The 15,524-nt window shown below is 51.1% G+C and overlaps 1 protein-coding gene across 1 annotated transcript in view; it reads left to right on the plus strand.

Moving 5' to 3' along the window:
* The window catches only part of LOC143981413 (tubulin-specific chaperone D-like), a gene marked incomplete at its 5' end in the record, with an annotated part of 28,837 nt that extends 18,410 nt beyond the window's left edge, over positions 1-10,427 (plus strand). The window contains 2 exons of the mRNA XM_077479240.1: positions 7,637-7,758; positions 10,299-10,427. Of these exons, the coding sequence (XP_077335366.1) occupies positions 7,637-7,758; positions 10,299-10,380 (204 nt within the window). The remainder of the gene's footprint in view (positions 1-7,636; positions 7,759-10,298) is intronic.
* Positions 10,428-15,524: the final 5,097 nt, after the last annotated feature.

Consider the following 15,524-nt stretch of genomic DNA (forward strand, 5'->3'; position numbering starts at 1 on the left):
TACTGCAAAAAACGTTTGTGACCCTTTCGCTGCTACAGAGCGTGATCTGCCGCTACCACCACTGCAGACCTCTCAGGGCAACCTTTACACACTGGCTGTCCCTTGTGCTCCATGCAAACCTCTGACCTCCTTCACAACTCATTATTGCCGATGTCATACTAGCTCACCAGTCCTGACAAGAGATGGCGTGTTCACCTGAGCCCATCTCTAGTCCTGACCGTCCTTAATCACCAACACCATTGGCCTCCACCCAAGTCTTTCCCCCGTCCTCACTTCCCAATTGATGGCCTCCTTTACCACCTCAATCATCTAAAGATCTCTCTTCTACACCGCTTTTCACGTCTGTATTGACCTCTCGTCCCATCGCCCTCTTACAATTGACATCTCTTCTGCTCTGTCCATCTTCATGACTTCTCACCATCCCACCACTAGCACCCCACCACTTCCCACACCCATCACCACTAGCACCCAACCACTTCCCACACCCATCACCACTAGCACCCCACCACTTCCCACACCCATCACCACTAGCACCCCACCACTTCCCACACCCATCACCACTAGCACCCCACCATTTCCCACACCCATCACCACTAGCCTATGTTCCCGTCATTCCATCACCAGCAACCTTCCCCACACCTCTCCACCGCTCACCTCCCTTGTTTACATCCCATTGCCACTTATCTCCCTCCATTACAACTTACCACTGCCGACCACCCTTCTTCACATACCACCACCATACATCTCCTTCCTTCCTACTGCAAATCACCCTTCTTCACATACAACTACCATGCATCTTCTTAATTACTCCTGTTGATCTTCCTTCTCCACACCCTACTACAGCTGACCTCCCTACTCCACACCCCACTGCCGCCGACCTCCCTTCTCCACACCCCACTACCACTCGCCTCCCTTCTCCACACCCCACTACCACTCGCCTCCCTTCTCCACACCCCACTACCACTCGCCTCCCTTCTCCACACCCCACTACCACTCGCCTCCCTTCTCCACACCCCACTACCACTGACCTCCCTTCTCCACACCCCACTACCACTGACCTCCCTTGTCCACACCCCACTACCACTGACCTCCCTTCACCACACCCCACTACCACCCACCTCCCTTCTCCACACCCCACTACCACCCACCTCCCTTCTCCACACCCCACTACCACTCGCCTCCCTTCTCCACACCCCACTACCACCACCTCCCTTCTCCACACCCCACTACCACCCACCTCCCTTCTCCATACCCCACTGACCTCCCTTCACTACACCCCACTACCACCCACCTGCCTGCTCTACACCCCACTACCACCCACCTCCCTTCGCCACACCCCACTACCACTCACCTCCTTCCTTTACACCCCACTACCACCCACCTCCCTTCTCCACATCCCACTGCCACCCACCTCCCTTTACACCTCACTACCACTCACCTCCCTTCTCCACATCCCACTACCACTCACCTCCTTCCTTTACACCCCACTACCACTCACCTCCCTTCTCCACATCCCACTACCACACACCTCCCTTCACACCCCACTACCACTCACCTCCTTCCTTTACACCCCACTACCACTCACCTCCCTTCTCCACACCTCACTACCACCCACCTCCCTTCACACCCCACTACCACTCACCTCCTTCCTTTACACCCCACTACCACTCACCTCCCTTCTCCACACCCCACTACCATCCACCTCCCTTCACACCCCACTACCACTCACCTCCCTCCTTTACACCCCACTACCACCCACCTCCCTTCTCCACACCCCACTACCACTCGCCTCCATTCTCCACACCCCACTACCACCCGCCTTCCTTCTCCAAACCCCACTACCACCCACCTCCCTTCTCCACACCCCACTACCACCCACCTCCCTTCTCCACACCCCACTACCACCCACCTCACTTCTCCACACCCCACTACCACCCACCTCCCTTCTCCACATCCCACTACCACCCACCTCCCTTGTCCACACCCCACTATCACCCACCTCCCTTGTCCACACCCCACTACCACCCACCTCCCTTGTCCACACCCCACTACCACCCACCTCCCTTGTCCACACCCCACTACCACCCACCTCCCTTGTCCACACTCCACCACCACCCACATCCCTTCTCCACACTCCACTACCACCCACCTCTCTTGTCCACACCCCACTACCACCCACATCCCTTCTCCACACTCCACTACCACCCACATCCCTTCTTCACACTCCACTACCACTCACTTCCCTTCTCCACAGCCCACTACCACCCACCTCCCTTCTCCACAGCCCACTACCACCCACCTCCCTTCTCCACACCCCACTACCACCCACCTCCCTTCTCCACACCCCACTACCACCCACATCCCTTCTCCACACTCCACTACCACCCACCTCCCTTCTCCACACCCCACTACCACTCGCCTCTATTCTCCACACTCCACTACCACTCACTTCCCTTCTCCACAGCCCACTACCACCCACCTCCCTTCTCCACACCCCACTACCACCCACCTCCCTTCTCCACACCCCACTACCATCCACTTCCCTTCTCCACACCCCACTACCGCTGACCTCTCTACTCTACACCCCACTACCATCCACTTCCCTTCTCCACACCCCACTACCGCTGACCTCTCTACTCCACACCCCACTACCACCCACCTTTTTGGCTTATATATGCCAATTGTAGATTCTACTTTTTTGAGTCTTCACTGAATTACTAACCTGATGTTAGTAGTACCTGGTCACTATGTAGGTGATGGTTTCTTTAACTTTGTAATTGAATATAAATGAGTGTAATCCACAAAACAACAACATAAATATTTTATATTGCAGCTTATTAGGGATTCATTAGGGATTTTGTATTCTGCCACTTTTGCTAGACAGCTTGTTAGAGGAGGTTAAAAAACAGACTTAATTGCCGGATCAATAAAACGGAAAACGATCGCACACATCATATCTAAGAATTAGAGAGCTGCAGTATAATAATTATTTATTTATTTGGGGGGGGGGGGGTATCCCCTGGCTGTGATCTGACATTGGCTCAGCAGACGTGACCAGAAGGACCGTATTTTATATGTAGCCGGTAGTGCTCCGTTATTTCTAGAAACGGTTTTCTTAAGTTCCATTCATAATAAACAAGCCGTGAGCAGACTTTCCTCCGCTCCGAAGACAAAGAAGGAAAAATTGAACCCGGGAATATTTTCCATCTGATGTTTGTAGAATGAAGGGTTCTGGCCGGCTCGGGTTCCTGGCTCTCGGCACACGCTCTGGGAGAGGTACGGCTCATCCACCAGGGACGGCTGCGGTGAATAGCCGTGGCCCGGTGCCACGTTTAATGTACCGCTCCTCCGCTGGAATCTGTCAGGACACGACTCTCCTTTCACAAACCTTCTTTAAGTGGCTTTTCATTATAGTTCTGTTTTCTATAAACCGCCATGTGAAACCAGCCATCCCCACCGACTGCTTTTCATCTTCGCTTTTATACCGGCCTATAAAAAGTCCCTGGCAGTAAAAAAACGGAGGAAAAATTGATGGGACGGTTTGGCGCAGGTACCAGAATATAGGATATTATTACACGGCCCGAGATTTCTAGACTGCCTTTTATGCCAGGACTGCAGAATCGTTGTCTGCGCTAACCTCTGAAAGGTGAACCCGGGGTGACGGTTACTTTTCACTTCTCTGAGGTTGGAAGAGGTATGAAGACTTCATTCTCCAAAGTATGGATGTTCAGTACACACAACTGAGGGGCTGGTTTGTGGCATGAACGCGTTCCGACTCCGGCCCCGGATAGACTAAAAAATACCCATGTAGCCTTTCTGATCTTGTCTTAGACCAGGGGTCTCCAAACTGCACCCGAGGGCCGGATGTGGCCCTTTGCTTGCTTTTATCTGGCCCTTGAGGCACTGTTCCACCAACTGACACCAGTGATGGGGCACTATTCCCCCTATTGACACCAGTGATGGGGCACTATTCCCCCTACTAACACAAATGATGGGGCACCCGTCCCCCTACTGACACCAATGATGGGGCACCATTCCCCTTACTGACACCAATGATAGGGCACCAGTCCCCCTACTGACACCAATGATGGGGCGCCAGTCCCCCTACTGACACCAATGATGGGGCGCCAGTCCCCCTACTGACACCAATGATGGGGCGCCATTCCCCCTACTGACACCAATGATGGGGCACCATTCCCCCTACTGACACCAATGATGGGGCACCATTCCCCCTACTGACACCAATGATGGGGCACCATTCCCCCTACTGACACCAATGATGGGGCACCATTCCCCCTACTGATACCAATGATGGGGCAATATTCCGCCCACTGATACCAATGATGGGGCACCATTCCCCTTACTGACACCAATGATGGGGCACCATTCCCCCTACTGACACCAATGATGGGGCACCATTCCCCCTACTGACACCAATGATGGGGCACCATTCCCCTTACTGACACCAGTGATGGGGCACTATTCCTCCCACTGATACCAATGATGGGGCACCATTCCCCTTACTGACACCAATGATGGGGCACCATTCCCCCTACTGACACAAATGATGGGACACCATTCCCCCTACTGACACCAATGATGGGACACCATTCCCCCTACTGACACCAATGATGGGGCACAATTCCCCCTACTGATACCAATAATGGGGCACCATTCCCCCTACTGATACCAATGATGGGGCACCATTCCCCCTACTGATACCAATGATGGGGCACAATTCCCCCTACTGATACCAATGATGGGGCACCATTCCCCCTACTGATACCAATGATGGGGCACAATTCCCCCTACTGATACCAATGATGGGGCACCATTCCCCATACTGATACCAATGATGGGGCACCATTTCCCCTACTAACACAAATGATGGGGCACCATCATCCTTCCTGGCAAACTCTCACAAGAGTGAGTGAGTGAGAGAGCTGTGTGTGATGTCATAAGCCTAGGCCAATGACCAGACATGAAACAGGAAGTGGGCTGTATAAGGGATTTACTTGCAGAAAAAAAAGGTTTTACTATCCAAAGTTAGAGTCCCCCTCATATACAAGTGTGCCCATCAGAGTCCCCCCTCATATCCAAGTGTGCCCATCGGTGTCCCCCTCATGTCCAAGTGTGCCCATCGGAGTCCCCCTCATGTCCAAGTGTGCCCATCGGAGTCCCCCTCATGTCCAAGTGTGCCCATCGGAGTCCCCCTCATGTCCAAGTGTGCCCATCGGAGTCCCCCTCATGTCCAAGTGTGCCCATCGGAGTCCCCCTCATGTCCAAGTGTGCCCATCGGAGTCCCCCTCATGTCCAAGTGTGCCCATCGGAGTCCCCCTCATGTCCAAGTGTGCCCATCGGAGTCCCCCTCATGTCCAAGTGTGCCCATCGGAGTCCCCCTCATGTCCAAGTGTGCCCATCGGAGTCCCCCTCATGTCCAAGTGTGCCCATCGGAGTCCCCCTCATGTCCAAGTGTGCCCATCGGAGTCCCCCTCATGTCCAAGTGTGCCCATCGGAGTCCCCCTCATGTCCAAGTGTGCCCATCGGAGTCCCCCTCATGTCCAAGTGTGCCCATCGGAGTCCCCCTCATGTCCAAGTGTGCCCATCGGAGTCCCCCTCATGTCCGAGTGTGCCCATCGGAGTCCCCCTCATGTCCGAGTGTGCCCATCGGAGTCCCCCTCATGTCCGAGTGTGCCCATCGGAGTCCCCCTCATGTCCGAGTGTGCCCATCGGAGTCCCCCTCATGTCCGAGTGTGCCCATCGGAGTCCCCCTCATGTCCGAGTGTGCCCATCGGAGTCCCCCTCATGTCCAAGTGTGCCCATCGGAGTCCCCCTCATGTCCAAGTGTGCCCATCGGAGTCCCCCTCATGTCCAAGTGTGCCCATCGGAGTCCCCCTCATGTCCAAGTGTGCCCATCGGAGTCCCCCTCATGTCCAAGTGTGCCCATCGGAGTCCCCCTCATGTCCAAGTGTGCCCATCGGAGTCCCCCTCATGTCCAAGTGTGCCCATCGGAGTCCCCCTCATGTCCAAGTGTGCCCATCGGAGTCCCCCTCATGTCCAAGTGTGCCCATCGGAGTCCCCCTCATGTCCAAGTGTGCCCATCGGAGTCCCCCTCATGTCCAAGTGTGCCCATCGGAGTCCCCCTCATGTCCAAGTGTGCCCATCGGAGTCCCCCTCATGTCCAAGTGTGCCCATCGGAGTCCCCCTCATGTCCAAGTGTGCCCATCGGAGTCCCCCTCATGTCCAAGTGTGCCCATCGGAGTCCCCCTCATGTCCAAGTGTGCCCATCGGAGTCCCCCTCATGTCCAAGTGTGCCCATCGGAGTCCCCCTCATGTCCAAGTGTGCCCATCGGAGTCCCCCTCATGTCCAAGTGTGCCCATCGGAGTCCCCCTCATGTCCAAGTGTGCCCATCGGAGTCCCCCTCATGTCCAAGTGTGCCCATCGGAGTCCCCCTCATGTCCAAGTGTGCCCATCGGAGTCCCCCTCATGTCCAAGTGTGCCCATCGGAGTCCCCCTCATGTCCAAGTGTGCCCATCGGAGTCCCCCTCATGTCCAAGTGTGCCCATCGGAGTCCCCCTCATGTCCAAGTGTGCCCATCGGAGTCCCCCTCATGTCCAAGTGTGCCCATCGGAGTCCCCCTCACGTCCAAGTGTGCCCATCGGAGTCCCCCTCACGTCCAAGTGTGCCCATCGGTGTCCCCCTCACGTCCAAGTGTGCCCATCGGTGTCCCCCTCACGTCCAAGTGTGCCCATCGGTGTCCCCCTCACGTCCAAGTGTGCCCATCGGTGTCCCCCTCACATCCAAGTGTGCCCATCGGTGTCCCCCTCACATCCAAGTGTGCCCATCAGAGTCCCCCCCCCCTCACATCCAAGTGTGCCCATCAGAGTCCCCCCCCCCTCACATCCAAGTGTGCCCATCAGAGTCCCCCCCCCTCACATCCAAGTGTGCCCATCAGAGTCCCCCTCACATCCAAGTGTGCCCATCAGGAGGACGGGGGAGAGTCATGGTAAGTCATTGCTTAAAGCCGGATAAGATTGTGTAGCAATCCAGATGTGGCCCAGCGGCTGCAATTTGGAGGCCCCTGCTTTAAAGTGGTTGTAAACCTCAGACATTAAATATGAACAATGCACATCCCTCTATAGTGTGTACTTGTCTCAGTCCAGAGCACTGAGTGTCATTTCTGTCTGCTGCCTCCTTCCTCTGCTATCTGTATGAATCACTTCTGACAAGTTTTCCTGATGCCAAGAGAGAAAAAAAGGTGACCGGGGAGGGATCTCCAGCACACAGCCTGTGACTGACAGCCTCAGCTCTGTTCCTGTGAGCTGGATGTGTCTCTTCCTCCAATCAGCTCTCAGAGCTCTCCTGACTGCTGTAACCTCAGCTCTCTGCCCCCTGCTTTTCAGAGCTGAGAGATCCTGTGTGAATTCTGCACTTTGAATGGATGTAGGGGGGAGATTGCTGCAGATAAACAGGTACAACTTAGGAGGATTTGTTTTGTCTCACCTGAGGATAGTCACTTCACTGGGTATATGTCAGAGTGTACAACTACTTTTTAGGTATTGCCTAATCAGCATTCTATGTGCTTGACCTGTACTGTAGCCCCGTACTGACCTTCTCCACCTTCCTCCCGTACAGGTGAGATACTCTGCACAGAGTCTGTTTGAATACCTCCGGGACATCCAAAGCAATGCCGAAGCCATGGGTTCCTTCGTCCAGACGTTGCTGCAGGTCTTCAAGGACAACCAGCACAATGACCGGTACCAGAACCATTTTATTCATCATTGTAGAACGTCCCAAAATAGCAGAAGACCACTTACCCAACAACCAACTACAACTCCCATCGTGCTGCTGGTGCCCTGTAGGTGGCTACAGGTGAAGCAGCCTTCCTCGCCCTGTGTGGAGTTTCTGTGCTGCTTTGTGTCCCATTTCCTCTCTACTCTAAGCCGTATCTTTGTCTCCTCCATTGCCGGTGTTCTGCCAAAAAACTCCAACACTCCAAAATCTCCAACCACGTCACTTCCGGTGACTCTCCAGCAGCAATAATTGGAGATTTCGACCAGTCGGCTGTTTTCACACAACACCGGCAGCGTTTACTCTACAGCAGGGCTCAAAATTTCAAGTCCTGAGCCACTAGCCAGGCCTAAAGAGTTATTCGCCACCAGTTGCCCCACCCAACCCCTCCTCTGCCCCATCCATAAGCCCGCCCCTAAATGCGCCCTTGTAAATTATCTTAGGAAATTACACTGTTAAATGTTTTACGCAGAATTAAGTTCCAAAAATAGATATTAACAACTTTAACAATAATAACATAAATCATATCTGTACCCATCAGTTCAGCTTTATGGTGCCCATGAATGCAGCCTCACTGTGCCCATGAATGCAGCCTCACTGTGCCCATGAATGCAGCCTCACTGTGCCCATGAATGCAGCCTCACTGTGCCCATGAATGCAGCCTCACTGTGCAGCCTCACTGTGCCCATCAATGCAGCCTCACTGTGCCCATGAATGCAGCCTCACTGTGCCCATGAATGCAGCCTCACTGTGCCCATGAATGCAGCTTCACTGTGCCCATCAATGCTGCCTCACTGTGCCCATCAATGCTGCCTCACTGTGCCCATCAATGCTGCCTCACTGTGCCCATCATTGCAGCCTCACTGTGCCCATCATTGCAGCCTCACTGTGCCCATCATTGCAGCCTCACTGTGCCCATCATTGCAGCCTCACTGTGCCCATCATTGCAGCCTCACTGTGCCCATCATTGCAGCCTCACTGTGCCCATCATTGCAGCCTCACTGTGCCCATCATTGCAGCCTCACTGTGCCCATCATTGCAGCCTCACTGTGCCCATCATTGCAGCCTGACTGTGCCCATGAATGCAGCCTGACTGTGCCCATGAATGCAGCCTCACTGTGCCCATGAATGCAGCCTCACTGTGCCCATCAAATGCAGCCTCACTGTGCCCATCAAATGCAGCCTCACTGTGCCCATCAAATGCAGCTTCACTGTGCCCATCAAATGCAGCTTCACTGTGCCCATCAAATGCAGCTTCACTGTGCCCATCAATGCAGCCTCACTGTGCCCATCAATGCAGCCTCACTGTGCCCATCAATGCAGCCTCACTGTGCCCATCAATGCAGCCTCACTGTGCCCATCAATGCAGCCTCACTGTGCCCATCAATGCAGCCTCACTGTGCCCATCAATGCAGCCTCACTGTGCCCATCAATGCAGCCTCACTGTGCCCATCAAATGCAGATTTACGGTGCCCATCAAATGCAGATTTACGGTGCCCATGAATGCAGCCTCACTATGCCCATCAATGCAGCCTCACTGTGCCCATCAATGCAGCCTCACTGTGCCCATCAAATGCAGCTTTATGGTGCCCATCAATGCAGCCTCACTGTGCCCATCAATGCAGCCTCACTGTGCCCATCAATGCAGCCTCACTGTGCCCATCAATGCAGCCTCACTGTGCCCATCAAATGCAGCTTTACGGTGCCCATGAATGCAGCCTCACTATGCCCATCAATGCACTTTCACTGTGCCCATCATTGCAGCCTCACTGTGCCCGTGAATGCCCTGCAAACCAATAGAATAATGTGCTAGTATGCATTGCATACTAGCACATTATGAAATGCTTACCTTAGAACGAAACTCCCGCACCGCCTCCAAGTCACCGCTGAGGGAGCTGACATGTTCCCTCTGCATTTCTTTTGGGATCGCGGGCTCCGGCGCTGTGAGTGGCCCAGAGCCGCAACGATGCCACTCCCACGCATGCACGCGGGAGCCCTCTGTTCCGGCAAGATACGTCGGACCTGCAGAGAGCATGCACTGCTGACATCAGCGACTGCATGCAGGGTCAATATCTCCTAAACCATGCAGGTTTAGGAGATATTCTGCTCACCTGTAGGTAAAAATCACCAAGCGGGCTTTACTACTGCTTTAAAGGGTAACTAAAAAAAGTATATAGCATATGCTTGCCTCAGTTCTTTTAAGGTGAGCAAGGTCTTTTAAGAGGAGCCAGGTGCAGTGATGTTTTCAAGAAGCAATGTACAGCACCCTGCAAACCCCTCCCGCCAGCCATGATCTGCCTGCATTGCATAGAGAAGCACAGAGACCCAGCGATTACATCACTGGGTCTAAAATAAGGTACGACATGAAAATAGAACGATTTTGTTTAAAGATATAGTTAGTATGCTGATAAGGTAGGGGAACCAGGGAAGGCAAAATAATAAGGCAGATTAAATTTCAGCTCTAAATTGTTCAAAACTGATAAACTTTTTCTGTTTTTTCCTGCAGAGTCTCCATCCCCTTGCTGAAGATGTTGGACCAAATGTTGGCCAATGGCTGTTTTGGGCTCTACACACATGAGGAAGAGTAAGTATTTGAATTGTATGGAAGATGCCGGGTGTTTATGTGTATACAAACTCCGCTTGAGTGCTTCCGTCAGTATATCGCTTCCTAAGTCCTCCAACACGAGACTGATGGATCTGTCAATAGTAATCCCCAAGAACCAGGCAACACCAGTCTTGGAGTACATCAGGAATAGACTGCTTTATTTGAGATCTCACACCAATATATACACAAGGATGACAATACAAACTGTAACCAGAAACCTAATTAACACAAGCTAATTAACTAATCTTTTAACCAGACAGGTGACTCAGAGATATGACCTTTCAGGGCAGGCTTAACGTCTCCTAGCTCACTGACTATTAAATACACATCATAAATATCAACACAGGATTCCTTCAAACAATTGCAGGGTTAATTAGCACAAACAACGATGGGTGAAAGACTCTTAGAAGCCGTACTAGACTTATTTACATTATAGCAGACAGACAGGTGGCTGGAGGTGATGACATCAGCATCTTCTAACAGTATGTGTCCCAACAGTATGAATCAGTCACTATTTCTAATATGGCATATACAGGGTTCCCAGAGTCAGTGTGTCTGGGGGGGGGGGGGGAGGTATGGACCTGAATCCAAAGTAACACCACCTCAAGGGTCCCCAGGCATACAGCTCACAAAGAGCACCCTTCCCCCAAAATCCAGGGCCCATGATCAGTAATCAAGTGGTCAGCATTCAGTCCCCTCCAAAAGCCTCTGTCACATATTGGCATCAGCAAGGTCCATCCTGGGTAAAATGAGGGGTTAAGAGTAAAACACTTCTGTACCAGCGATGTACCCGTACATCACTGGAATTCATACCAGGATGATATACAACTGCAGGCATCATCCAGGTACCGTTTATTTTTATTTTTTTTAGAGCCAGCGGTCAGCTCTATTGTAAAAGCAATCCTAGCAGCTAATTAGCCTCTGGACTCTGGGCTTTCTCAGACTCTCCCATCCCATCGGATCAGCTTTGATCAGCTCTCGGCTATAGTAACCCAGTAGTGACCTGTCATCACTTCCAGTTTCCCTGGACGTTATCGGCGGCATTTAAAAAAAATCAAAAGCATTCAAAAACGCCGATCTTGGTGTTCTGAATGCTTTTAAGGGCAGAGGAGGGATTTGGAGGGACGCCAGATCCATCCATAAAGAGGACCTGTCACTGCCTATTGCTGTCACAAAGGATGTTTATATTCCTTGTGACAGCAATAAAATTGATTTAAAAAAAAAAAAAAGCCTATATATTATTTAACTACTTGCCGATCAGCCGCCGCAGTTGTACAGCTGCGCAAATCGCCGTCGTTGTATATTGACCGCTTTAAGAAAGTATAGAGGGTGAGCTCGCCCGCAATGCCAGAGCCGATGCGCGTGGCCCCGATGTCCGCAGACCACCCGCAATCGCTCCTCAGAGAGCGAGAACTGGGATCTGTCAATGTAAACAAACAGATCCCCATTCTGACAGGGGAGGAGAGACAGATCTGCTATTCATAGTGATCAGGAACAGCGATCGGTCTCCTCCTCCAGTCAGTCCCCTCCCCCCCCCACAGTTAGAAACACCTTCCAGAAAAAGTATTTAACCCCTTGATCACCCCCCTATTGTTAACCCCTTCCCTCTCATTTGTCATTTATACAGTAATCATTGGCTATTTTTAGCTCTGATCGCTGTATAAATGTCAGTGGTACCAAAAAAGTGTCAAAAGTGTCCGCCGCAATCTTTTGCCGCCATTACTAGTAAAAAATAAATAAAAATTACATAAATCGAATCCCCTATTTTTTTTAGACGCTATAACTTTTGTCCAAACCAATCAAAATGCATTTATTGCAATTTATTTTTTATTTTTTTACCAAAAATATGTAGAAGAATATATATCGGCCTAAACTGAGGAAGAAATTTAGTTTTTTGTTTTTTTTTATATTTATTATAGCAAAAAGTAAAATATATATATATATATATATATATATATATACACCCTGAACCCTGCATTCTGAGGGTAACGCACCCCTGAACCCTGCATTCTCTTGTAATACTTTTTTTTTTTATATCCACTGTGTTTGCAATCGACATTTGGGGTTAACAATGTATCATCACCCGTAGTACATACTTACATAGTAGGTGAGGTTGAAAAAAAGTGATCCAGTCCAACCTATGTGTGTGATTATATGTCAGTATTACATTGTATATCCCTGTATGTTGCGTCGTTTAGGTGCTTATCTAATCGTTTCTTGAAACTATCGATGCCCCCCGCTGAGACCACCGCCTGTGGAAGGGAATTCCACATCCTTGTCGCTCTTGCAGTAAAGAACCCTCTACGTAGTTTAAGGTTAAACCGCTTTTCTTCTCATTTTAATGAGTGGCCACGAGTCTTGTTAAACTCCATTCTGTGAAAAAGTTTGCTCCCTTTTGTGGGGTCACCAGTCCGGTATTTATTGTGGGGTCACCAGTCCGGTATTTATATAATGAAATCATATCCCCTCTCAAGCATCTCTTCTCCAGAGAGAATAAGTTCAGAGCTCACAACCTTTCCTCATATCTAATATCCTCCAGACCCTTTATTAGCTTTGTTGCCCTTCTTTGTAGTCGCTCCATTTCCAGTACATCCTTCCTGAGGACTGGTGCCCAGAACTGGACAGCATACTCCAGGTGCGGCCGGACCAGAGTCTTGTAGAGGGGAGAATTATCGTTTTATCTCTGGAGTTGATCCCCTTTTTAATGCCAATATTCTGTTTGCTTTGTTAGCAGCAGCTTGGCATTGCATGCCATGGCTGAGCCCATCATCTACTAGGACCCCCAGGTCCTTCTCCATCCTAGATTCCCCAGATGTTCTCCCCCCAGTCTATAGATTGCATTCAGATTCTTGCCACCCAAATGCATTATTTTACATTTTTCTACATTGAACCTCATTTGCCATGTAGTTGGTCTTCTTGCAAGGTTTCCACATCCTGCGGAGAAGTTATTGCCCTGCTTAGCTTAGTATCGTCTTCAAATACAGAGATTGAGCTTTTTCCCCCATCCCCATCCTCCAGGTCATTTATGAACAAATTAAATAGGATTGGTCCCAGCACAGAACCCTGTAGATCACAAAGGCAGTGCGTTTTGAACACGCTGCAGGAAACACACATGCCTTTCTGGCATGGGATTCTGGTGTGAACCAGCCCCAACGACAGGACACTGTGCCCCGGTGATCTTTGACTTCATCAGTGTTGTTCAAATAGATCTCCAGCTCTAAAGTTGCCTACCCCTGATCAAGGGCCTCTGCTATTAAAAAATATATACACATACACGCGTTTGGAGGTTCTAACAATTTTTGCAAAAAAATAAAAAATACTGATTGTTACATGTTAACAAAAGTGCCATAAAGGGCTTGGTCTGGAAGTGGCTGAATAAGAACCAATCAGATTACATCTTTTATTTTTTGGATCTGATTGGAGGCTGTGAGATCTCGGTGGCAGTCCGTCAGTCCTGGAAGGGACGCCTGTGGCAGTCAGTCAGTCCTGGAAGGGACGCCTGTGGCAGTCAGTCAGTCCTGGAAGGGACGCCTGTGGCAGTCAGTCAGTCAGTCCTGGAAGGGACGCCTGTGGCAGTCAGTCAGTCAGTCCTGGAAGGGACGCCTGTGGCAGTCAGTCAGTCAGTCCTGGAAGGGACGCCTGTGGCAGTCAGTCAGTCAGTCCTGGAAGGGACGCCTGTGGCAGGCAGTCAGTCAGTCCTGGAAGGGACGCCTGTGGCAGGCAGTCAGTCAGTCCTGGAAGGGACGCCTGTGGCAGGCAGTCAGTCAGTCCTGGAAGGGACGCCTGTGGCAGTCAGTCAGTCCTGGAAGGGACGCCTGTGGCAGGCAGTCAGTCAGTCCTGGAAGGGACGCCTGTGGCAGTCAGTCAGTCCTGGAAGGGACGCCTGTGGCAGTCAGTCAGTCCCGCATTCTCGGAAGCTTTTCATCTTTCATCTCTGTCCCTGCAAATGTGTAAAAAGCAGCGGTAGCCGGTATTATCCCGGTGACCTGCCAGAGGTCCCGGTGACAATTTCGGTGCCGTGTCATCACATTTTCATAGCAGGTAGATTTATGGGAGATCTGATATTATTTGGGAGGGCTCGGGGTCTCCCCAGACGGCACTTCTTAGTAGACTTTTCCTCTAATTTCCTCCCGCTGAGGGCCGGGTTCCTGTCTTCCTCCTGATGTGGAGTTGGCAGGTTGTGGGGGGGTGAGGTTGTGCCTGGCCTAATCTGCTTCTCATCTGGTTACATTTATCCAATGGCTTCCAGATGTTCCCAATCGAGTGGCCTCTTTGTCTCACTTCTCTGTGTCTGAATCCATAATGTCAGATCTGCTTAGAATCTGCGCTCTCACCCCGCCGTGACACCCGCAGTCCTAGAACCCGGCGGTCCCCTGGTCCAAGGTGCCGTGTTTACCCTCAAATCCTATTACTACTTCTACAAGCTCTGATAAGGAGCCGGTGCCGGGTGTTGGCGGTCTGCAGCTGCCTGTATTCCAGCACAGCATACATTTCATGGATAATATCCCCTCCCCCTCTATAACAGGATTAATGTCTCCCCCTGCGGATTATAGAAATGTTTTACAATTGAAGAATATAAACACAAAACATAATTGGAAGATACCGCACTGCCTGCGTATTTGGTGAAGATAGAAAGCAGCCTCCTAGGCCAATACCTTTTGACACATTTATTAAGTCATGTGGGCATGGTGAAACGCGTCGGTAATATGCCCAGGGAGGAGCCTAGGCTGAGGCCGGATCCCATGTTTATTCAGTACGCCGGGTTCTAAGGAGTTCAGCGTCCTCCAGTTATGGTTTGTACTGGGGGGGTTGCATAGAGGCCGGCGCCCAATTGTAGTGGGCCATTGGAGCGGGTCAGATTGACAATTGGAGCAGCGCTCTAAGCAGCTAACATGGAGTCATATATATACCCAACACTTTATTTTTGTGTTCTAGTTGAATGGAATGGGGGAAGAGTTGGAACCCCTCGATTTGCCTTTGTGACCATTGTCACTGGGACCGAAACTGGAGTAACATCCAAAATATTTGAGTTGTCACTGGAACAGAATTAGAGGGGAATCTTCCAAGGGGGAGCCAGCTGGACAGGAAAATTCCCAATTGGACATCGATGGCAAAAATAACTTGAGA

Source organism: Lithobates pipiens, unplaced genomic scaffold (assembly GCF_037356315.1).
Source record: "Lithobates pipiens isolate NorthernLeopardFrog02 unplaced genomic scaffold, aLitPip1_a1.2 Scaffold_153, whole genome shotgun sequence".
In the NCBI taxonomy this organism is placed as follows: domain Eukaryota; kingdom Metazoa; phylum Chordata; class Amphibia; order Anura; family Ranidae; genus Lithobates; species Lithobates pipiens.